The sequence below is a fragment of the Vipera berus genome (assembly GCF_964194415.1).
Source record: "Vipera berus genome assembly, chromosome: 1".
Taxonomy (NCBI): domain Eukaryota; kingdom Metazoa; phylum Chordata; class Lepidosauria; order Squamata; family Viperidae; genus Vipera; species Vipera berus.
The window spans coordinates 357,906,264-357,930,867 of NC_138202.1; the positions used below are offsets into that span (position 1 = coordinate 357,906,264).

A 24,604-nucleotide genomic window follows, 5' to 3' on the forward strand; every position below is an offset into this window, starting at 1 on the left:
TGATGGATGATGATGATGATGTTGGAAGGGACCTTGGAGATCATCTAGTCCAACCCCCTGCTCAGGCAGGAAACCTTATACCATTTCAGGCAAATGGCTGTCCAGTCTCTTCTTAAAAACTTCCAGTGTTGGAGCATTCACCACCTCTGGAGGCAGGTTGTTCCACTGGTTAATTGTTCTAACTGTCAGGAAGTTTGATCTTGATTCTCTCCCTCTGTTAATGCAGCCTAGCACTGTGTTGGCTTTTTTTTGGCAGCTGCAGCACGCGGCTGGCTCGTATTTAAGGGATTGTCCACTAGGACTCCGAGATCCCTCTCACGGTTGCTACTATTGAGCAAAGTACCACCTATACCAAGGGTAGGCAACCTCGGCTCCTTTATGACTCATGGACTTCAACTTCCAGAATTTCTGGGAGTTGAAGTCCATAAGTCATAAAAGAGCCGAGGTTTCCTACCCCTGACCTATACTATACCTGTACATTTGGTTTTTCTTGCCTAAATGCAGAACCTTAGTTTTTTCACCACTGAATTTCATTTGGTTAGATAGCGCCCAGTGTTCGAGTCTGTCCAGATCCTCCTGTATCTTAAGCCTGTCTTCTGGAGTATTGGCTATTCCTGCCAGCTCATTAAATGGGGCAAAGCTTACTTAGCAACTCTCTCGCTTAGCCACAGAACCTTTGGGGTCAATTTTGGTCATAAGTCAGGGTCTAGCTGTAAATGCATTCTACCGAAAGCCAAGTAGAAATTTTTTGGACAATCAGCTTAAAACTCAAGCCGAGAGAAAAATAATTTCAGTAAGAGGGTCAAAACCTCGCGGTTGATAAGGTGACACGAAAGCCGGTTGCCAAACTTACCGCGGCCACATTTTCCGAGAACGCAGCTTTCTTTCCAATACAGTTTTTAATATAGAGATTGGGGACAAAGGGAACTTATTAAAACATATTTAATCTATACAGCTTCGTACAAAAGGAAGAGCAATTTTCACAGAAAGAACAGCGAAAACCTGAAACTCAATTTAATTTCTGCCCTCCAGCAAAAGCTAATCAAAAACTCAACGAGACACTCGGAGAGCACACTTTAAACACAAACACATGCGCGTGCGCACACACAGACGCACACATCACAAAATGCTTTAGACCTATGGAAACTGTGCCAGATAAGTCATTTTCCCCTTTGAGAAATTTATTTCCTGGAAAAAATAAAATAAATGTGAGTTGTTGCTCACCAGATTAGAACAGACTGAATTCCTGCCTCAAGATATTTATCCTTTAAAATTGAACAAGAAAAGAGCAAGGAGAAATGAACGTGTAGTTGATATCATGGTAGGGAACAAATAACATACATACATACATACATACATACATACATACATACATACATACATACGTACGTACATTATCCAATCCTCAAAGGATTCCAGATCAGTGTATATCACACATTTGTTTCATTTGTTGTCATCTAAAGCAGAGGCCTCCAAACTTGGCAACTTTAAAACTTATGGACTTCAAGTCCCAGAATTCCCCAACCAGCATGCTTTAAGATGGGTGGACTTCCACTCCCAGAATTCCCCAGCCAGCAGGCTTTAAAATGGGTGGACTTCACTTCCCAGAATTCCCCAGCCAGCATGTTTTAAGATGGGTGGATTTCAGCTCCCAGAATTCCCCAGCCAGTTATGTTGGCAAGGAAATTCTGGGAGCTGAAGTCGCCCATGTTAAAAGGGCCAAGGTTAAGAAATTGACCCCAATATTCTTCCCCGACAAACAGCAAGTGCAGATATCAACCACCGCAGCCACAATTGTGGAATTGTTTAGATATTGAGGAAGAGATTAAAACTAAGGAGAAAAAGTTTATTTTGAATCCATTGGATAATAATTTAAAGATCTCAATACACTTATTGAAAGAACAATTTAATATGCTATTGGCTGATCAAGTAGCAACTAATTTGCGTTATGCCAAACACAATACTTTTTGTAACGCCAACAAGCCTGGTAGATGGTTGGCTTATCAATTAAGGAAGAAACAGAAATTACGTACTATAGACAAAATAGAATATAAATGAAGTCTACCAACAAAATTTGATTAAGAGGAGTTTTCTAGATTTTTACTCGAAATTATATTCTAAAGAGAATATACAAGCTTTAGATGTAGACAAGTATTTACAGGGAGCTCATTTTCCAAGACTTTCACAAGAACAACAACTTGAGATGAATTGCCCAATTACATCAGAAGAAATTTCTTTAGCTATTAAACAGTTGAAATTGGGCAAAGCTCCGGGAACAGATGGATTAACAGCAATTTATTATAAAAAGTTGTTGCCTGAAATGATTGAACCCTTAAAGATTTTGTTTAATGAAATTCAGACTGGAGGCGCAGTTCCTCCATCATGGAGGACAGCTTTTGTATCGTTGATCCCAAAGGAGGATCAAGATCTTACTCAACCTAAAAATTATAGACCTATATCGCTTTTAAATACAGATTATAAGATTTTTGCTAAAGTACTGGCTAATAGATTAATGCAAGTTTTGAAACAAATGATTCATAGTGATCAATCGGGATTTATATCTGGGAGGTATATGAAATATAATGTAAGACAAATTGTTAACTTGCTTGAATATTTGGATAAGAACAACCAAGTCTCCGCAGCATTGATATTTTTGGATGCAGAGAAAGCCTTTGACCAATTGAATTGGCAATTTTTATTAAGAGTTGTTGAGGAGATGAATTTTGGAGAAGGTTTTCTACATGCTATTAAAGCTATATATCAACAACAAACTGCACAAATTATAGTTAATGGGGGATTAACAGAGACTTTTAAAATTGAAAAAGGTACAAGACAGGGTTGCCCCCTATCACCATTATTGTTTGTTTTAACATTAGAGATTTTACTAATTAAAATTCGAGAGTCCTCTTTGATAAAGGGAATTAAAATAAAACAGAATGATTATAGATTGAGAGCTTTTGCTGATGACTTGGTTGTGACAGTATCCCAACCGTTACAGTCGGTTATAGACTTGATGGAAATTATAACTCAGTATGGTAAGGTTTCTGGGTTCAAGGTGAATAGTAATAAGACTAAGATACTATCCAAGAATTTATCTATGAGTGAAAGGGATATGTTATCTAAATTAACAGGTTTTGAAATAGTGAAGAAGGTTAAATATCTAGGAGTATATATTGCAGCCTCAAATGTAAAATTGTATAAGAATAATTATGAAACACTATGGTTGAAGGTACAAAGGGACTTAAATAATTGGAAAAAATTACAATTATCGTTACTGGGAAGAATTGCAGTTGTTAAAATGAATGTTCTACCAAAGTTTCTCTTTCTGTTTCAGATGATACCTATATTGAAAAAGGATGCCAACCTTGATCAATGGCAGAAGGGTATTAACGAATTTATCTGGGCGGGGAAAAAACCAAGAGTTAAATTCAAGATTTTACAAGATGCCAGGGAAAGAGGGGGACTCAAAGCACCGAATTTGAAATTGTATTATGATGCGGTTGCCTTGACCTGGGTTAGTGATTGGCTTAATCTAACTAACAAGAGAATACTTCATCTTGAGGGATGGGATTTGGTATATGGATGGCATGCATACTTGCTTTATGATAAGAAGGTGGACAGGGCTTTTAAATCCCATATTCTTAGAAGTGCTTTATTGCGTGTCTGGAAAAAGTATTATTATAAGTTAAATTATAAAATACCGATTTGGGGAATTCCTGGACACACGATAGAGGGCGTATCTATGGGAGTGAGTATGGATATGGTTTCTTATAAGGAACTACTCAGATTGCAAGGGAATGATTGGCAACTTAAACCAGTAGAGGAGTTAAGACAAGAAAACATAAGTTACTCTTGGTTTCAATATAACCAATTGAAAGCTAGGTGGAAGTCAGATCAAAAGGTTGGCATCATAACTACAGATCAAAATTTAGTAAAGCAAATTAGAGATTCAAATTGTGCACATATAAAGAGGATATATAATGCTTTAATTGAATTGGATTCGGAAACGGAACTGGTTAAAGACTGCATGATAAAGTGGGCACAAAATATTCAGGAACCAATTTCGCTGGACACCTGGGAGATAATTTGGGTCAGAAATGTTAAATTTACCCAGGCTCAAAATCTAAGAGAAAATTTTTATAAAATGTTCTATAGATGGCATCTGGATCCCAAGAAGTTGTCCAACATGTATCCTAATTTACAGTCTAAATGTTGGAGGTGTGGTAGTTTAGAAGCTACCTATTTTCACATGTGGTGGACTTGTAGAAATATAAAAGCTTTTTGGATTAAAATTTGGTGGAACATTCAAAAGATTTTTAAGAGAAAGATAAAGTTTTCCCCGCAATTGTTTTTATTGGGCATTGTTGTAGATTGTGATGTTAAAGAAACTAACTTGATGTTGAACATGATAACGGCAGCACGGTTACTGGTGGGACAATATTGGAAGAAGGATAGTTTGCCCACTGTAGAAGAATGGGTGTTTAAAGTTTCGAATCTTGCAGAAATGTCTAAGATTTCTGCTTATCTGAAGGATCATTCACAGGAAAGATATATTTCAGTTTGGAGGAGATGGATAAATTATATTCAAAACAAATATGGGACCAAAAAGTACCATTTAGCTTATGAGTAGATTTTAGTGGGATATTGTTATTGGTACGTTGTTCGTAGTTGTGTTAAAAGAGAGTTAAAGCGCATTATAAATTTGGTTAATTGTATATTATGCATAATTTTTATTTAAAATATGATTACTGTAACTATAATCCTGTATTTAGCTCTGGGAAGTGGGGGGGGGAAGTGGGGGGGGGTTTGGGGTGGGAGGGATTTGGGGATATATTGTAAAATTTTGTTTTTGTAAAACTCTTTAATAATAATAAAAAAAAGAACTCACCTCTCTCTGCTCGCTGCAGATCTTACAGAACCATACGGTCCGTTTGTGGGGACCCGGCGTTTCTATGCCGCACTTTGTGCAAACTTTCTGGGGAGACAGAGAGAAAAATTAATCAATCCCAAAGCTGGTGACACCAGTGGGTAAGTTTGGGTGGGTGGGTGGGCTGGGACATGGGGGAGAAAAGCAACAGTCTCTAAATCAAGGGTCTTCCAACTTGGCCCTTTTATGACTTGTGGACTTCAACTCCCTGAGAAAGGAAGGAAGGAAGGAAGGAAGGAAGGAAGGAAGGAAGGAAGGAAGGAAGGAAGGAAGGAAGGAAGGAAGGAAGGAAGGAAGGAAAAGAAAGGAAAGAAAAAAGAAAGAAAGAAAGAAAGAAAGAAAGAAAGAAAGAAAGAAAGAAAGAAAGAAAGAAAGACAGAACGAAAGATGGAAGGAAGGAAGGAAGGAAGGAAGGAAGATGGATGGAAGGAAGGAAGGAAGGAAAGAGGGAAGGAAGGAAGGAAGGTAAATAGGTTGAGAAAGAAAGAAAAAAGAAAGCCAGAAAGAGAGAAAGAGAAAGTTGGAAAGAAGGAAAATAGGTAGAGGAAGGAAGGAAGGAAGGAAGGAAAGAGAAAGAAAGAAAGAAAGAGAGAAGGAAGGAAAATAGGTCGAGAAAGAAAGAAAAAAGAGACAGACAGACAGAAAGATGAAAGAAAGAAAGAAAAAGGTGGAAAGAAGGAAAATAGGTCGAGAAAGGAAGGAAGAAATGAGGGAGGGAGGGAGGGAAATAAATAAATAAATAAATAAATAAATAAATAAATAAATAAATAAATAAATAAATAAATAAATAATAAGTAAATAAGTAAATAAGTAAATAAAGTTAGTTAGTTAGTTATAACGTTTATTTACAACCTGGATTTGAAATTCCAATACCACCCCATCACATGATTGTACTTGGAGCGGTGAGCAATTGGTCCATACGTACGGTTGTTGGTTAGCATCCTGCGTCACATAAATATGATTTACAACATTTTTGCCCAAATCGATATTTACTTTCTGTTTCTGGCAATGAACGCCCATTATGGACAAGGGATTCGACAAGGGGTTGCTTTGCAACCACAGCATTCGCTTAAAATCCACTGCAAAAAAAAACAAAACACCCTGGCATAAAATCTGGGACAGATACGTGATGACCCACTTAACAACCAGGCTCAATGATGGTCGTAAGTGGAGGACCGCTGAACTTCTGAGCATGCCCAAGATGGCGGACGTGCAGGGCTGAGCTCCGTTGCTGAGCTTCGGCAATTTTAGCAATGTGGCGACCCTGGGGAGCTTCACAGTGATATTTGGGTCCTGTGAAGGTTTCGGGTGAGGAGGAGGAGGACGAGGACGAGGGAGCTGAGCTTTGGTGCCTGCCTTAAGAACGCCTGCCTTAAGAACGCCTACATGGTTTGCCTGGCTCTGGGAGCCTGGACTCACCGAGGGCTCCGAGGGCTCCGAGGACTCTCTGAAGACTTTCTGAGGATTGCCAGCTGAGCCCGGAGGAGCCTGGAGGAGCCCGGGGGAGTTTCGGGAGTTTCTGGACGGCTTGGTGGACGTGGAGGAGCTGAACAGAGCCCCGTGTTGCGTGGCGCCGATCAGCTGTTTATCGGTGCAGCAGGGACCCGGCGAACTCCGATGGGGGCTGTTGGAGGCGGAGGAGCTGGGCGGAGCCCCGAGGGAGACTGCGGAGGCTGCTGAGGCGCCTGGAAAGACCTTGATTTTTTTTTTGCTGAAGCTCCGCTCAGTGTGGCTCCGACCGGCTGACCGTTTGTGCATCGGAGGTCCCGAGACCCCTTCCACGGAGCCTGGTGGTGTTCCTGAGATCTGTGACGCCCGGATTAATTGTTTACAGCTCGGTGATGCCCCGGAACGCCTTCCCGCTGCTTGGGGAGCTGCGTGTTGTTAGATTGACTATGAATCGCGGCTTGGAGCGGCGGGGGCGCGAAAATGCTGGAGTGGTGGAGACGTCGTTTAGCTGGTTTCCGAGATGGCTGACGGTGAAGGGAGTGGGCCTCTCTGATATGGTGACCTGGCCTGGTGGTGGAACGCGGACGCTGTTGCCTCGGACATCTGTGAGGCAAAACTTTATCTCTGCGCCGCCAGAAAATCATTGGACCATGTTGTGGTTTCCCTTCTTGACTGACTATCATCCAGTCTTTTTTTGCAACATGGAAGTGACTTATGTAACCAGAATCTCTCCTACCATTTTGTGACCATGCCGGCTTATTAATCCTGATGTATTTCATAGATTCTTTGCTCTAACTCCCTCCCCTTCTCCCCCCTCCCCTATAATAGAAGGCCCGGGTTGTAACCACTGTGGGAGAGTGGTTAGGTTTTTACATCTGCTGCCTCCCAGAGGTGAGAGCTCTGGGGGGTATTGCTCCCCCGGTTTGTATGTATCAGGTTGCCCCCCGGCTTTGACCGCCGTGAGAGGGCGGGATTCGATCTATCCCGGGATTTCCCAGCTCCAGTGGCAGTGGAGCTGGGCTGGCTCCCTGGACACTTGCCTTCGATTTATTTATTTTGAGATCCTCCCATGTTGAGTTTGATCTGGTCTGCCTTGCTGTTTTTTTTTGTCGGACTTGTTAAGATCATGCGTCTGACTTATTCGAGCACGACTTTATTCGCTCTCAGGGGGGCCCCCCCATCCTGGGAGCGACCCGCCTTACTTGTTACACCTCCTCTTGATGAAGGGCCCGAGTGTTGGGACCCTGAGAGATGGCTGGGCATGGGTAGGGGCCTCCGATATAAGCCAAATAGGAGGCCCCTGGTTAGTTTTTTGGTTAAATTTTTTAGGAGGTTAGGGAGGGGGGTGGGAACTTCTTTTGGTTGTTCGGATATGGGGGGCAGTCCAGCAACCATTGTTCAGGTCAGGGCCGGGATTGATCGCGGAGGGGAGGAGCGGAGGTCGGTCGCCCCCGGGGCTCCAGGGCAAGTCGTGGGAATGCCCATTCCCACGACGTTAGGGAATGGCAGCAGGTGCAGGAACAGAGGGCCGTATCGACTCCAGGGAAGGCCTCTCCGCTACTTGCAAGAGAGGCGTTCCGACCCTCTTGTTCTACCCCGAGGTCCCGGGAGTGAGGATGTGCAGCCTCCTGAGCTCCGGCTGGTGTACCTGAATGCCAGGTCTGTCGTTAATAAAGCTCCTCTCGTCCGTGACTTGGTCGAGGGTGAGCAGGCGGACCTGGCTTGCATCACGGAGACTTGGTTGGGCCCAGAGGGCGGTATTCCTCTGGCTGATCTCTGCCCACCAGGTTTCCGGGTGCTACACCGGCCTCGGGCTCAGGGTAGGGGTGGGGGAGTGGCTGTTGTTATGAGGGAGACCTTAGCTCCGCGGGAGGCCACCGTTCCGCAGATAGTCGGTTGTGAGTCTCTCTTCTTGAGATGCGGCCCTGGTGCGCAGTTGGGCTTGCTGCTGGTGTACCTTTCACCTAGTCACGCAGCAGCAGCCCTGCCTGAGCTTCTCGATGTCCTCTCTGGGTTGGTGGTTGAGTTCCCGAAACTTATAGTTTTGGGGGACTTCAATCTACCATCTCTGGGAGGATCATCTGAGTTGGCTCGGGAGTTCATGGCTTCCATGACGGCCATGGACCTGACGCAAGTAATTTCAGGACCGACTCATGAGGGAGGCCACACCCTTGACCTAGTTTTCTTATCTGGGCGGTGGTTAGATGATCTTGGTGGGGGCTCCCCAATTATTATGCCCCTGTCATGGACCGATCATCATCTCCTGCGGCTGGTCTTCCGTTTTGCCACCCCCCGCCGTGGGTGTGTGGAACCAGTTAGATGGTACCGCCCCAGACGCTTAATGGACCCCGCGAGATTCCAGGCAGCGCTGGGGTCCCCACCTGCCTCCCCCACTCACAGCTCGGCAGATGCCTTAGTGGAAGCTTGGGAAAGGGCAGCCACTGAGGCTCTTGACCGAGTTGTACCCTTGCGGCCCCTGACCCGATGCAGATCCCGTCGAGCTCCATGGTTCTCCGCGGAGCTCCGGGAGATGAAGCGCCGGAGACGGGGCCTAGAGAGCGGTTGGAGGTCCAGCCGATCCGAATCCGACCGATTGCGACTAAGAACCCATATTAGGTCTTATCTCGCTGCGATAAGGGTGGCGAGGTCTAATCACTTCGCTACCCTTATCGCGTCCGCAGATAATCGCCCGGCCGCTCTGTTTAGGGTGACTCGCTCCCTCCTTAATCAGGAGGCGAGGGAGGAACCCTTGCAGGGTCGTGCCGAGGAGTTTAACAATTATCTGTCGGACAAAATCACTCGGATTCGGACCGGTCTGGACTCCGACTGGGCAGAGTCTGGCGATCAGGACGCGGGTGGTCTTGTCGATATCACTTGGGAGGAGTTTGATTCTGTGACTCCGGAGGAAGTGGACAGGATTATGGGGAGACTGAGCTCCACCACATGTTTATTGGACCCGTGCCCTTCCTGGCTGACTTATGCAGCCCGGGAGAGGACACGCAGCTGGTTCCAGGCAGTTATATCAGCTTCTTTGAGTGAGGGTAGCTTCCCTGCCGTCTTGAAAGAGGCGGTGGTGAGGCCCCTCCTCAAGAAGCCTGCCTTGGACCCAGCTGTATTGAACAACTTTCGTCCGGTCTCCAACCTTCGCTTTCTTGCGAAGGTTGTTGAGAGTGTGGTGGCGCACCAGCTCCCTTTGGTCCTGGATGAAGCGGATTATCTAGACCCGTACCAATCGGGTTTCAGGCCCGGGCACAGCACGGAGACGGCATTGGTCGCGCTGGTGAATGATCTCTGGAGGGCTCGGGACAGGGGTCATTCCTCTGTTCTAGTCCTATTGGACCTCTCAGCGGCTTTCGATACCATCGACCATGGTATCCTGCTGCGGCGTCTCAGGGGATTGGGAGTGGGAGGCACGGTTTTACAGTGGTTCTCCTCCTATCTCCAGGGACGCTCGCAGTCGGTGTTGACAGGAGGGCAGAGGTCGACCGCGAGGTCTCTCGTTTGTGGAGTTCCTCAGGGGTCGGTCCTCTCGCCTCTCCTGTTCAACATCTATATGAAACCGCTGGGTGAGATCATTCGTGGCTTTGGAGTTGGGTATCATCAGTACGCTGATGATACCCAGCTTTTTCTTTCTACCCCAAACCACCCCAGTGATGCCCTCAACGTGATGTCCCGTTGCCTGGAGGCGGTTCGGGTCTGGATGGGGAGGAACAGACTTCAACTCAACCCCGACAAGACCGAGTGGCTTTGCATACCTTCATCCCGGGTCTATTCGGATATTCCATCTCTTTCTATGGGGGGTGAATTATTACCCCCCGTAGATAGGGCTCGCAACTTGGGAGTCCTCCTAGATTCGCGGCTTACCTTGGAAGATCACATGGTGGCCGTGACTAGGGGGGCTTTCGCCCAGGTTCGCCTGGTGCGCCAGTTGCGGCCCTATCTAAGCCGGGATGATTTATGCACGGTCACTCACGCGCTCGTGACCTCTCGTCTAGACTACTGCAACGCCCTCTACATGGGGCTTCCCTTGAGGACCACCCGGAGGCTCCAGCTGGTACAGAATGCAGCCGCGAGAGTTGTGTTGGGAGTTTCCCGATACTCCCACGTGACACCTCTGCTCCGTGAGCTGCATTGGTTGCCAGTTGTCTTCCGGGTGAGATTCAAGGTGCTAGTAATGGCGTTCAAAGCCCTCCATGGCATGGGGCCGGAGTACCTCAGGGAACATCTGCTGCCGGCATCAAGCTCCCTGCGCCCTGTGCGTTCCCACAGAGAGGGCCTCCTCAGGGTGCCACCGGTCAGAGAATGCCGTCTGGTGGCCCCCAGGGGGAGATCCTTCTCTGTGGGCGCCCCGGAGCTATGGAACCAGTTACCGGTTGAGCTCCGGACGGCGCCCGATCTGCGCTCCTTTCGCCGCGATCTGAAAACATACTTGTTCGAGCAAGCCGGCCTGGCCTGAGGGGGGATTGGTGGGGTTTTTATCATTTTTATTGGGGTTTTTATTATGTATCAATTGTATTTTAATCGGGCATGCATTTAATTATTTTTTAATTTTTGTAAATTTCTGTGTTTTATTCTTGCCCTGTACACCGCCCTGAGTCCTTCGGGAGAAGGGCGGTATAGAAATGATAATAAATTAAATTAAATTAAATTAAACCCGGACCTGGTTGAATATTGTAGGATCACCCATAATCTGGGTCCTTCTGCTTATGCCCCGAAGGAACAGCAAAGGCAATACTAGCCTTTTATGGGTTCGTCGGATTTCAAGATCAGTCAGCAAAAGCAAGAGAGCGCCGGTGTTTTTTCCAGCCATCTGGACAATCCGAACGGGCCCACAGGGCAAAAAAGATCATGAAGATTTCAAAAGAGCTGTGAGGCCGAACCGAAGGAATAAAATCAAACGGAGCACTCAATAAGAGAGAATAAAAACAAAAATCAATCCACAGCAAGATGGATTAACCATTTCCCTGCAAGCCGCCTGTAAATTAACGCTGCCAGCCATATCCACAGCAGGCACAGATGGAATAGGATGCCGATCGGTAACGGGAGGTTGAAAAGAGTCAACCGGGGGGGGGCGGGTGCCTCATCCAAAAAAGGTTCCACATTTAGGCAAGAAAAACCAAATGGACAGCTACAGTACGTGGTACCTTGCTCACCAGTAGTAACTGCAAGAGGGATCTCAGAGTCCCAGTGGACCATCCCTTAAATAGGAGCCAGCCGTGTGCTGCAGCTGCCAAAAAAGCCAACACAGTGCTAGGCTGCATTAACAGAGAGACAGAATCAAGAACACGTGAAGGACTAATACCACTTTACAAGGCCTTGGTAAGGCCACACCTGGAATACTGCATCAAGTTTTGGTCACCACCATGTAAAAAAGACATTGAGACTCTGGAAAGAGGGCAGAGAAGAGCAGCAAAGATGAACAGGGGGCTGGAGGCTAAAACATACAAGGAACGGTTGCAGGAATTGGGTATGTCTAGTTCACAGGTCTGCAACCCGTGGGTCCGGAGCCGCATGCGGCTCTTTCAGCTGTCTCCTGCGGCTCCTGGTCCTCTGCCATGTGCAGTCCAAAAAAAAAAGTGGGACTAAAAAAGTTCAACCAATGAATTCAAATATGCAGGGTAGGCGCATATCTCGCCTTGGCTCTACTCTTCAGTCAAACCCTGTTCTGTGCATGTGCGCATGTACACGCATGCACACATATTTTTTGCGGCTCCCAGTTTTTCCTTTTGTGAGGGAAGTGGTTCCGAGTGACTCTTTCACTGTTTGAGGTTGCTGACCCCTGGTCTAGTTAAATGAAGAGGGGGGGGACATGATAGCAGTTTTCCAAGATTTGAGGGGCTGCCACAAAGAAGAGGGGGTCCCATCTATTCTCCAAAGCACCTGAAGTCAGGACAAGAAGCAAGCGCCTGAATTTTGATCATGTGAACACGGGGGATGTTGCGACGGTCGTAAGTGCGAGGAGTCGTTGTGACTCCCCCTTTTTCAGTGCCATTGGCAAAGTCGTACGGCGGCTAAACGAATGGCTTCCCCTGAAAGCAGATTCACTGAGCTTAACTCCAGAGTTACCGAGCAGTTTTGTCCTCTTATTCGGAACTCAATTCCGGTTTTCTAATTTTACTCATCTCTGTAAAAAAAAATAGGATCACGCTAAATTGCATTGGGATACCGAGTCCTCCCTCTGGTGGAGCTTATAAAATCTGCAAATCCGGGAAAGTGCTTTTCCTTTGTCATTACTTCAAAAAAAATAAAAATAAAACACACAACACGCTACACTATTTTTTTTTTTAAAAAAGCAGCCTGCAATATCACCCGGGAAACAATTTTTTCTTCAATTCAGAAAGGCCGGAGGGAGGGAGGGAGAGGGAGAGAAAGAATAAATGGATGGATGGATGGATGAATAAATAAATAAATTTTGTGGAGATTATTGACAGCTCATTAAAACCCAATTTTTTTAAAAAATAAAAGAAAACAAAAATACAAAGCCTTGGGGAATCTTCCAAAATGCTAATTTTAACAGTTCAAAGGGAGGACCAAGAATAATCGGGAGCCTTTTTAAATCTATAGACCACGGGTCTGCAACCCGCGGCTCCGGAGCCGCATGCGGCTCTTTGAGCCGTCTCCTGCGGCTCCCAGCTGCCCGGTGCGTGCGCACCTCTCCGAACGAGCGGAGGTGCGCGCACACCTCCCCAAACCTTTGGAGAGGTGCGCGCGCACTTCTGCGTGAACGGGCAGCGGCGCCGCTCTTTGGGAAAGCTGTCGCGGCAGGTTTGCAGGCTGCCGAAGGCAGTAGCTCTGCAAACGGGCCGTCGCCGTCGCACAACCGGGAACCGGTTCCATCACACATTTAAAAAATGGCAACTGCGCACCTCCACGCATGCACAAGAAAAAACCGTTTTGCGCATGCGTAAAATGTTTTTTTGCGCGTGCACGGACGCACGCACGCGGCTCCCACTTTTTTTTATGTGTGATGGAACCGGTTCCCAGTGGCTCTTTTCCTTTGTCAGGTTGCCGACCCCTGCTATAGACTAATTAACTGCGGAATTTCTGCTTTGATTGATGCCAGCTGTGAGGAGGTGGGAGGGGCGGAGCAGGAAGAGAATGGCCAGACCGCCCCCCCCCGCCAGCCACCTGTTGGACTACAAATCCCATCACTCCAAAACTGCAGGTTGTCCTCAATTTACCGCCTTTCGTTGACTGACCGTTCCAAGCTACAACGGCACTGGACACAAGAGACTTAACAACCGTTTTTCACACTGAGCATTGTGATGGCGACACCGTCAAAATTCAGACACCTGCCAACTGGCTCGTCTTTATGATGGTTGCGGTGTTCCAGGGTCATGGGGTCATCTTCTGGCAAAGCAAAAGTCAGTGGGGAAGCTGGATTCACTTAACAACCGTGTGACTCACTTAACAGCCGTGGCAGGAAAGTGTCACGTTTCCAACGTACGGGCTTTTCAAGTGACTCTGAGGCATTGTTTACCTTAAATGTCCTTTATTAGCCCAATACACCAGCAAATGCTTGCTTGAAGGAAGCTGGAATCTGCAATCTCTGCCCCCTTGCACAATATATTAAAACACAGTTCTCCACCTTTCTAATTTTGTCATTAATCATATTCTCCAATGAATTTAAAGAATCAGTTTCCCTTCCGTTAGAAGACCGCCAAAGCCTTATCTTCTTAGTGAGAGAAATAGCCTTGAAGGTGCATTCCTACTCATCCTCCCCTCCTAACCTTAAACTAGAACAATACACTAGTAGTCTTAAAGCAAGACACAAGTTTAACATATGAAACAGCTACTTCTTCATCTCTTGTCAAGCAATAGCATTCGATGTTAGCAGCGTTGACAGAAAGTTTGTAAAAATGTGGCAAAACTCACTTAAACAACTGTCTCACTTAGCGGCAGAAATTTTGGGGTCGGGTTGTGGTTGCACAAGCTGACCCTTCTCTCTCCCCTTACCCTTTACAGCAGGGGTCTTCAAACCGGGCCCTTTTATGACTTGTGGACGTCAACTCCCAGAATGCCTCAGCCAGCCTCCATTTTGTTTGTTAGATTTAAGACAGGAGTCTTCAAACTTGGCCCTTTTCTGCCTTGTGGACTTCAACTCCCAGCATGCCTGGCTGAGGAATTCTGGGAGTTGAAGTCCACAAGTCATAAAAGGGCCAAGTTTGAAGACCTCTGCTTTACAATAGCTCCCTCTTTAAATCTCTTCGGCCCAGCAAACTGGGATTGAGGAAATGGGGATCGGATCCCATTTTTTCTTTTTTTTTTTAAAAATGTTTTATTATTTTTTCTATAAAAGGTAAAGGTAAAGGTTCCCCCGCACATGCGTGCTAGTCGTTTCCGACTCTAGGGGCCGGTGCTCATCTCCGTTTCAAAGCCGAAGAGCCAGCGCTTGTCCGAGGACGTCTCCGTGGTCATGTGGCCGGCGTGACTAGACGCCAAAGGCGCACGGAACGCTGTTGCCTTCCCACCGTAGTGGTCCCTATTTTCCTACTTGCATTTTTACGTGCTTTCGAACTGCTAGGTTGGCAGAAGCTGGGACGAATAACAGGCGCTCACTCTGCTACGCAGCACTCGGGATTCGACCCGCCAAACTGCCGACCTTCTGATCGACAAGCTCGGCATCCTAACCCACTGAGAATACTGTATTTGGTAAACATCGTGTTGTCTAGGTTTACATTTAAAAAACAATCAATAACAAGTAGTTTTTATAACTCTATAGTCCACATAATTAGATTTGCTTGATGCTCTCTTCTTCCAAAAATGTCTTTTGCCAACCTTGCATGAATGCAATTCTTATTATTTTGATAAATAACAATTAAATATAGACAGTCTTCTAATATTGCTGCAAATAATAATAGCTTCTTTTCTAACTGATCATCTTGATAGCCTCATCATAGATGCTGTTTAAAATTCTTATTTAAGTTTGTTTTCCCCACAATATTTCAAACATTCTTACTGGTTAAGATTTTCATTACACTTAAGTATTTAAGTCTTTTTCCTCATACAAGCCATCCCAACACTTTTGCCTTTCTCATAACTTAAAAAAAGGGAATAAAGGAAAAGACAAGAAAAAGAAATAAGATCCCACTTTTTCAATTTTCCTGCTGGATCACTCTTTTCCTATTTTTTGATTCTGGTCTGGATTGTCCCCCATAAAGTGCTGCAAAAGTATTTTGTGGATTTTCCTGCTGGAGCTGAATATTCGAAATTGTTCCGGGGAAGTCAGCAGCACCCAACCTTGGCTGATCTTGCTCAATCCAGGGATGGGAGACCACAAAGAAAGCCCAGAGACATGGGCCGCCCTCCAAATTTAAAAAAAAGAAAATCTTGCCACTAGCATGATTAGCAAAAATGTTTAGAGAAGAGAAGAGCAACAAAGATGATTGGGGGACTGGAGGCTAAAACATATAGGGAACGGTTGCTGGAACTGGGTATGTGTAGTTTAATGAAGAGAAGGGTGAGGGGTGACATGATAGCAGTGTTCCAATCTCTCAGGGGCTGCCCCAAAGAAGAGGGAGTCAAGCTATTCTCCAAAGCACCTGAAAGCAGGACAAGAAGCAACGGATGGAAACTAGCCAAGGAGAGAAGCAACCTAGAACTAAGGAGAAACTTCCTGACAGTTAGAACAATTAACCCGTGGAACAACCTGCCTCCAGAAGTTCTGAATGCTCCAACACTGGAAGTTTTTAAGAAGAGACTGGACAGCCATTTGCCTGAAATGGTATAAGGTTTCCTGCCTGAGCAGGGGGTTGGACTAGATGACCTCCAAGGTCCCTTCCAACTTCTTCTTCTTCTTCTTCTTCTTCTTCTTCTTATTATTATTATTATTATTATTATTATTATTATTATTATTATTATTATTATTATTATTATTATTATTATTTTAAAAATATGTCAGATAGATGTTGGAAATGCAAACACAAGTCAGGGACTAATTATCACGTATGGTGGGCCTGTGTTAAAGCAAAGAGGTATTGGACAAAAATGCACGCCTGGCTAGAAAAGATGTGAGGGAAAACAGGTAGATTTTAAACCTGAACTTTTTTTTATTAGACATAAGGCCAGAAACGGCTGATAAACAAGGTATATACTTGATTCTACATGTGATCACAGCGGCAAGGATCATATTCGCACCACACTGGAAAAAGGAAGAAATACCACCAGAGGAAAAAATAATTGGAAAAAAAAATACTAAAATGTGCAGAAATGGACAGGCTCACTTTGAGGTTGAAAGAAAAAGAAGAAACAAAATACTTTCCAAACTTGGGACTTATTTTACCAACGGATGGCGAAAAGAATAAAGGATTAGGAACTAAATTTGTATTAGTGAATGATAAACTCAGACAACACGTTTGTTGAATGAGTACTGAACTGTATGAAAACATTAATAAAAACTTTAAAAAAAATATATGACAGGAAACATCACTGAGGTAATCCTTGACTTCCAAAGTTTACTTAGCGACCGTTCCAAGCTACGCAGCACTGAAAAAAGGGAATTATGACTGTTTTTCACACTTACGACCGTTGCAGCATCCCCGTGGTGACGTGATCAGAATTAGGACGCTAGGCAACTGACTCGTATTTATGACGGTCGCAGGGTCCCAGAGTCACGTCATCACCTTTGGCAACCTTCGGACACGGAAAGTCAACGGGGGAAACCAAATTCACTTAACGACTGGGTGGCTAACTTAAGGACTGGACTGATTCACTTCACAACTCTGCTGTAACGGTCGTAAATGTGAGAAACGGTCATAAGTCGCTTTTTCCAGGGCCCTTGTCTCTGTGAACAGTCACCAAACGAACTGTTATAAGTTGAGGACTAGCTGTATCGCTGGATAACTCTGCCCATCGCCTGGAGTTCGATCCTGACCGGCTCAAGGTCGACTCAGCAAATGCTGCAACGATCATTAAGTCTGAAAAATGGCCAAGACGCTTTAATCAGTGCCATTGTAACTTCGAACGGTCGCTAAACAAAAGATTGTAAGTTGAGGACTTTACGTGGATTAGCCAGGTGGGATTAAGCAGGTTTTCAGGAGTGGATGTATTGCCAGCGTCGCTTGCAAAAAAACAAAAACATGAGAGGGATCTCGGAGTCCTAGTGGACAATCCCTTAAATACGATCCAGCCGTGTGCTGCAGCTGCCAAAAAAGCCAACATGGTGCTAGGCTGCATTAACAGAGGGATGGAATCAAGATCACGTGAAGTGTTAATACCACTTTACAAGTCCTTGGTAAGGCCACACTTGGAATACTGCACCCACTTTTGGGTCACCACGATGTAAAAAAGATGTTGAGTCTCTGGAAAGAGTGCAGAGAAGAGCAACAAAGATGATCAGGGGACTGGAGGCTAAAACATAAAAGGAACGGCTGCTGGAGTTGGGTCTGTCTAGTTTAATGAAGAGAAGGACAAGGGGTGACATGATAGCAGTCTTCCAGTATCTCAGGGGCTGCCCCAAAGAAGAGGGAGTCAAGCTCTTCTCCAAAGCACCAGAGGGAAGGACGAGAAACAAATGATGGAAACTCATCAAGGAGAGAAGCAACCTGGAACTAAGGAGAAACTTCCTGACAGTTAGAACAATTAACCAGTGGAACAACCTGCCTCCAGAAGCGGTGAATGCTCCAACACTGGAAGTTTTTAAGAAGAGACTAGACAGCCATTTGTCTGAAATGGGATAGGGCCGTGGTGGCAAACCTATGACACATGTGCCACAGATGGCACGCAGAGCCCTCTTTCGCTTTAGGCCTCCGCCGCCGTGTGCAAAAAAAAAAAGGTTTATTTTTATTTTTATTTTATTTTATTTCCATTTATATCCCGCCCTTCTCCGAAGACTCAGGGCGGCTTACAAGCTTAGCAGTAGCCTTCATTCTATGTATATGCCTGCTTATTAGGGCTTTCACACACACACACCAAGCGGCATTATTACAAAGTCAGCTTAATTGCCCCCAACAATCTGGGTCCTCATTGTACCTACCTCGGAAGGATGGAAGGCTGAGTCAACCTTGAGCCTGGTGGGACTCGAACCTGCACTAATTGCAGGCAGCTGGTGTTACTTAAGGAGGCATTAGCCCACTGCTCCACCAAGGTTCAATCAATCAGTGTCAACTTTTCATGAGAAAAAAAAATCTCGCAAAGTTGGAATTGAATGATTGAACTTTTTAGTCCCACCCATTCTGCCGTTACCACCGCAGCCACGCCCACCCAAAGGGTCACACCCACCCAATGGGCCACGCCCACCCGGCACCCAAGGATACATAAGTGGGTTTTGGGTTGCAGTTTGGGTCTCTAAAAGGTTCGCCACCACTGGTATAGGGCTTCCTGCCTGAGCAGGGAGTTGGACTAGATGACCTCGAAGGTCCCTTCCAATAATAATAATAATAATAATAATAATAATAATAATAATAATAATAATAATAATAATAATAATAATAATAATTATTATTATTATTATTATTATTATTATTATTATTATTATTATTATTATTATTATTATTATTATTTAGATTTATATACCGCCCTTTCCCGAAGGACTCAGGGCGGTTTACAGGGCATTTAAAAAACAGTCAATACAAACGTTAAAACAAATTAAAGAGATTAAATAGAACCCTGAGAAAATTAAAACCCAGTTAAAATTAAAATTAAAAATATTCTCAGCCTGGGCCAGAGAGCTTGAAGAGCCAGGTCTTCAGGTCCCGGCGGAATGAACGGAGGCTAATAATAATAATAATAATAATAATAATAATAATAATAATAATAATAATAATAATAATAATAATAATAATAATAATAATAATAATAATAATAATTATTATTATTATTATTATTATTATTATTACCACCAAAGCATGTTTGAAAAGAACACCTCAAAGGCTCAGCTTTCCTCGGTCGCAGCCGAAGCCAGGGGAAAAAAAACTCGGCTTACCTTTTTGCAGTCTTGGCAAAACACGGCCGTGCTCCCCAGAAACCCCAGGCCTTCCCCGCAGAGCAGGCACTGAGTTGACCCATTCCCCAGGACGTTTTTCTGCATGTTCTCCAGCCGTTGCACCAGGCGCCTGCAAGGCAGAAACTCTTGTCAGAACAGGCGCCGCTCCGTGGGCCCCAAACACGGCGTGCAAATGGAACTGAAGGATCTAGGATACGGGTGTCAAACCCGCCACGTCACGTGACATGTCGTATTGCGACTTTTTTCGCATTAATCATAATCATAATAGTAAAGTTGGAAGGGACCTTGGAGGTCATCTAGTCCAACCCCCTGCTCAGGCAGCAAACCCTCTACCATTTCAGACAAATCTGTCCAGTCTCTTCTTAAAAATTTCCAGTGTTGGAGCATTCACCACTTTTGGAGGCCGGCTGTTCCACTGGTTAATTGTTCTCACTGTCAGGAAATTTCTCCTTAGTTCCAGGTTGCTTCTCTCCATCCGTTGCTTCTTGTCCTGCCTTCAGGGGCTTTGGAGAATAGTTTGACTCCCACTTCTCTGTAGCAACCCCTGAGACATTGGGAAACAGCTGTCATGTCACCCCTAGTCCTGCTCTTCATTAAACTAGACATACCCAATTCCAACAACCATTCTTCATATATCTTAACCTCCAGTCTCCTGATCATCTGTTGCTCTTCTCTGCACTCTTTCTAGAGTCTCAACATCTTTTTTACATCGTGACCAAAACTGGATGCCGTATTCCAGGTATGGCCTTACCGAGGCATTATACTTTTTTTTTATCCCATTTATATCCTGCCCTTCTCCGAAGACTCAGGGCGGCTTACAAGCTTAGCAGTAGCCTTCATTCTATGTATATGCCTGCTTATTAGGGCTTTCACACACACACCCAAGCGGCATTATTACAAAGTCAGCTTATTGCCCCCAACAATCTGGGTCCTCATTTTACCTACCTCGGAAGGATGGAAGGCTAAGTCAACCTTGAGCCTGGTGGGACTCGAACCTGCACTAATTGCAGGCAGCTGGTGTTACTTAAGGAGGCATTAGCCCACTGCTCCACCAAGGCTCTTACTTCACCTGATCTTGATTCTATCCCTCTGTTAATGCAGCCTAGAACTGTGTTGGCCTTTTTGGAAGCCGCAGCACACGGCTGGCTCTTATTTAAGGGATGGTCCACTAGGACTTCTTTTTTCCGTGCTGTTGTAATTTTGAATGGTCACTGAATGAATGTAGATCAAGGACTACCCGATGTGTTTTTTCCTTTTCTTTGACAATAGGTATATAATTTTTCAATCCTCACTATATTTTTTTATGCGTGTTATTATTTTTAAAGCAAGTTATAGAACTTTAAAAGGAAACAGCTCATCCTAACACAGGCACGATTCAGGCTACAGATAAACAAGCTATCTTCATCTCCCATTCTCACAGTCGGGACGTGTGCATTGGACGGGAACTTTCAGCGCAAGCGTTAAACCGCAAATGTGCAAGACTTGGCGGCTTAGTTCTTCCAAACGAGGGCTAATCTCTGCTACTTTCCTCAAATCCCTCCTGCCAGATTTAACGCCACCGACCTTGAAAGTTAAAAGGTTTCCAAATCCTTTAGCAGACAGATAAAAGAGATAATAAATAGCTTTCATTTCAAACACCCCAGACAATGAAAAAAGGAATGAGTTACTGGATTTAAAAAAAAATCTATTTCTTTTTAATGTAATGGAGTCGGCCCACCACGAAATTCAAAGTCACTTTATCCTCGCCCCAAAATGCAGTTTTTCAGGGATTTAGAAAGTAGAAAAGAATACGGTAGGTTCCTTGCAGTAGTGACATCAATGGCTAAAGATTTTTCAGCAGTAAATCTTTAAGGTTGTAATTCACTTTAGAACTGTCATCCCGGCTGCAATTTAAAAAAAAAAAGTTTCAAAGAATACAGAGCGTTAACCCCACTGAGCGCTGCAGGATTATTATCTCAATTATTTCCAGAAGGTAGAAAACCAGCTACAAAACTCAGCTTGGCCATTTACCTTTCAAGGAGAACAAGCCTGTGACCTCACCGGACAAGACATACATTGGGTGTTATCTAACAAAATGAAATTTCAAGGGTGAAAAAAGTAAGGTTCTACATTTAGGCAGGAAAAACCAAATGTACAGGTATAGTACAGGGGGTACCTTGCTCAATAGTAGTAACTGTGAGAGGGATCTCGGAGTCCTAGTGGACAATCACTTAAATAGGAGCCAGCCCTGTGCTGCAGCTGCCTAAAAAGCCAACACAGTGCTAGGCTGCATTAACAGAGGGATAGAATCAAGATCACGTGAAGTACTAATACCACTTCACAAGGCCTTGTTAAGGCCACGCTTGGAATACAGCGTCCAGTTTTGGTCACCACGATGTAAAAAAGATGTTGAGTCTCTGGAAAGAGTACAGAGAAGAGCAACACAGATAATTAGGGGACTGGAGGCTGAAACATATAAGGAACGGTTGCAGGAATTGGGTATGTCTAGTCCAGGGGTAGGCAACCTTGGCTCTTTTATGACTCGTGGACTTCAACTCCCAGAATTCCTGAGCCAGCGTGGCTCAGCTTGGAAACCTCTCCCTTTCCCCTCAGCATGGCTGGCTCAGGAATTCTGGGAGTTGAAGTCCACGAGTCACAAAAGAGCCAAGGTTGCCTACCCCTGGTCTAGTCTAATGAAGAGAAGGACGAGGGGGGACACGATAGCAGTACTCCAGTATCTCAGAGGTTGCCCCAAAGAAGAGGGAGTCAAGCTATTCTCCAAAGCGCCTGAAGGCAGGACAAGAAGCAACGGATGGAAACTAGTCAAGGAGAGAAGCAACCTAGAACTAAGGAGAAATTTCCTCACAGTTAGAACAATTAGCCAGTGGAACAACCTGCTTCCAGAAGCGGTGAATGCTCCAACACTGGAGGTTTTTAAGAAGAGACTGGACAGCCATTTGTCTGAAATGGTATAAGGTTTCCTGCCTGAGCAGGGGGTTGGACTAGATGACCTCCAAGGTCCCTTCCAACTTTTTTTTATTGTTGTTGTTATCATCATCATCATTTCAGGTGTGCATGTCATCATTGCAGAAAGGACACAAATGTATATTATTATATTATTTGCACGGTAATGCCACAGTGAAAAGAAGCCTTGGGGCTTGTATATGGGACCTGGGATTACAAAACACAAAACTAATGTGTCTCAGTAGATGAATTGTTTACTAAACCTGGCTTTGAGCATTATCTGAAGTGACATATATCCAGAGTTTATCTATTTATACATTACATAATAAAAAAGTGAATCCAAAGATACTAATTGGCTTCACCATTATGTTAAGCAACAGTTGTGTGGTTTTTCCCTCCCCTATAATTGCATGATGATCAAATAATTTTGAACCTATAGCCCATTATGGCTTGTTCAGCAAACATAGTTAAAGACCCCCAAAACATCATTGCAAAAAAAAAACAATCACAGTTATAAAGCTGACTTCAACATCTGCAGATCTATTACATAATGGCATAGGGCTAACCCTGTTCATGAACAAAAGGAAAGAAAAAGGCTATCAGCAACAAAAGTGAACCTCCACGTGCAGGAGCAGTCTATCCTGGATGCCATTTCTATTCACGCCCTGCCACTGTCGTCCAGCTAGTGGCATCTGGTTAGCTATTTCGGATGGTTAACCTGACTTACAGCTGGTTTTGCACCTGTCATTATCAGATGCTTACAAGATGGGTCGCTATATACAGGTAGTCCTCGACCTACGTCCACAAATGAGCCCAACAATTCCTTTGCTAAGCAAGGTAGTCATTTAGTGAGTTTTGCCCCATTTTATGACCTTTCTTGCCACAGTTGTTAACTGAATCACTGCCGTCATTAAGTGAATCATGATGTTAAGTGAATCTGGCTTCCCCATTGATTTTGCTTGACAGAAGTTCGCAAAACAGGATCATGTGACACCCCTCTCGGGACACTGCAAATCGTCATAAATACGAGTCACTTGTCAAGCGTCTGAATTTTGATCATGTGATCGTGTGGATGCTGCAAGGGTCGTAAGTGTGAAAAGTGGTCATAACTGACTTTTTTCAGGGCCACTGTAACTTTGAACGGTCACTAAATGAATGGCTGTAAGCTGAGGACTAGCTGTAAATGTTTTAAAGAAATCAATAAAATACATAACTCATTCCAGAGGGGAATAAAATGGAAGCGGGGGGTATCATCCAGAGCTCCTCCATCAGGAAGATGGGCAGTTAAGAAGCTTGACAGATAGACAGGTAGGTAGGTAGGTAAGGAAAGAAAGACACTATACAGTATATACATATGTATATATGTATATGTGTGTGTGTGTGTGTGTGTGTATATATATATATATATATATATATATATATATATATATATATATATATGTTTTCTGAGGTTTTCGCGGGTGTTTGTATGTGGATCTTTGGTTATTCGGGTTTTTTCCCGCGTAGAACATACATATACACACACACACACATATACATATATATGTATATATATATATATATATATGTAAAGGTAAAGGTTCCCCCGCACATGCGTGCTAGTCGTTTCCGACTCTAGGAGCCGGTGCTCATCTCTGTTTCAAAGCCGAAGAGCCAGCGCTTGTCCGAGGACGTCTCCGTGGTCATGTGGCCGGCATGACTAGACGCCAAAGGCGCACGGAACGCCGTTACCTTCCCACCAGAGTGGTCCCTATTTTTCTACTTGCATTTTTACGTGCTTTCGAACTGCTAGGTTGGCAGAAGCTGGGACGAGTAACAGGCGCTCACTCTGCTACGCGGCACTCGGGATTTGACCCGCCAAACTGCCGACCTTCTGATCGACAAGCTCAGTGTCCTAACCCACTGAGACACACACACACACACACATACATATATACACACACACACACACACATACATACATATATATATACTTACACACACATATACATATACGTATATATAGACAGAGATACAGAGATATAGAGATACAGAGAGATATATAGGGAAAGAGGCAGAGATACATGGAGAAAGAAAGAAAAAAAGAAAGAGAAAGAGAAAGAGAAAGAAAGAGAGAAAGAAAGAAAGAAAGAAAGAAAGAAAGAAAGAAAGAAAGAAAGAAAGAAATAGAGAGAACGAAAGAGATAGAGGGAGAGTGTGACAGACAAAGAGAGAGAGACAGACAGACAGATACATAGATAGGAAAAGATGCAGAGATGCAGAGTAGGAGAAAGAGACAGACAGACAGGATGATAGATAGATAGATAGATAGATAGATAGATAGATAGATAGATAGATAGATA

The 24,604-nt window shown here is 44.4% G+C and overlaps 1 protein-coding gene across 1 annotated transcript in view; it reads right to left on the reverse strand.

The window, feature by feature from the left end:
• Positions 1 to 24,604, reverse strand: part of RPH3AL (rabphilin 3A like (without C2 domains)) — a gene marked incomplete at its 3' end in the record, with an annotated part of 45,417 nt that overhangs the window by 9,557 nt on the left and 11,256 nt on the right. The window contains exons 4-5 of the mRNA XM_081314371.1: positions 19,299 to 19,428; positions 4,889 to 4,975 (exon numbers count right to left, since the gene is read on the reverse strand). Coding sequence (XP_081170497.1) covers positions 4,889 to 4,975; positions 19,299 to 19,428 — 217 coding nt within the window. The remainder of the gene's footprint in view (positions 1 to 4,888; positions 4,976 to 19,298; positions 19,429 to 24,604) is intronic.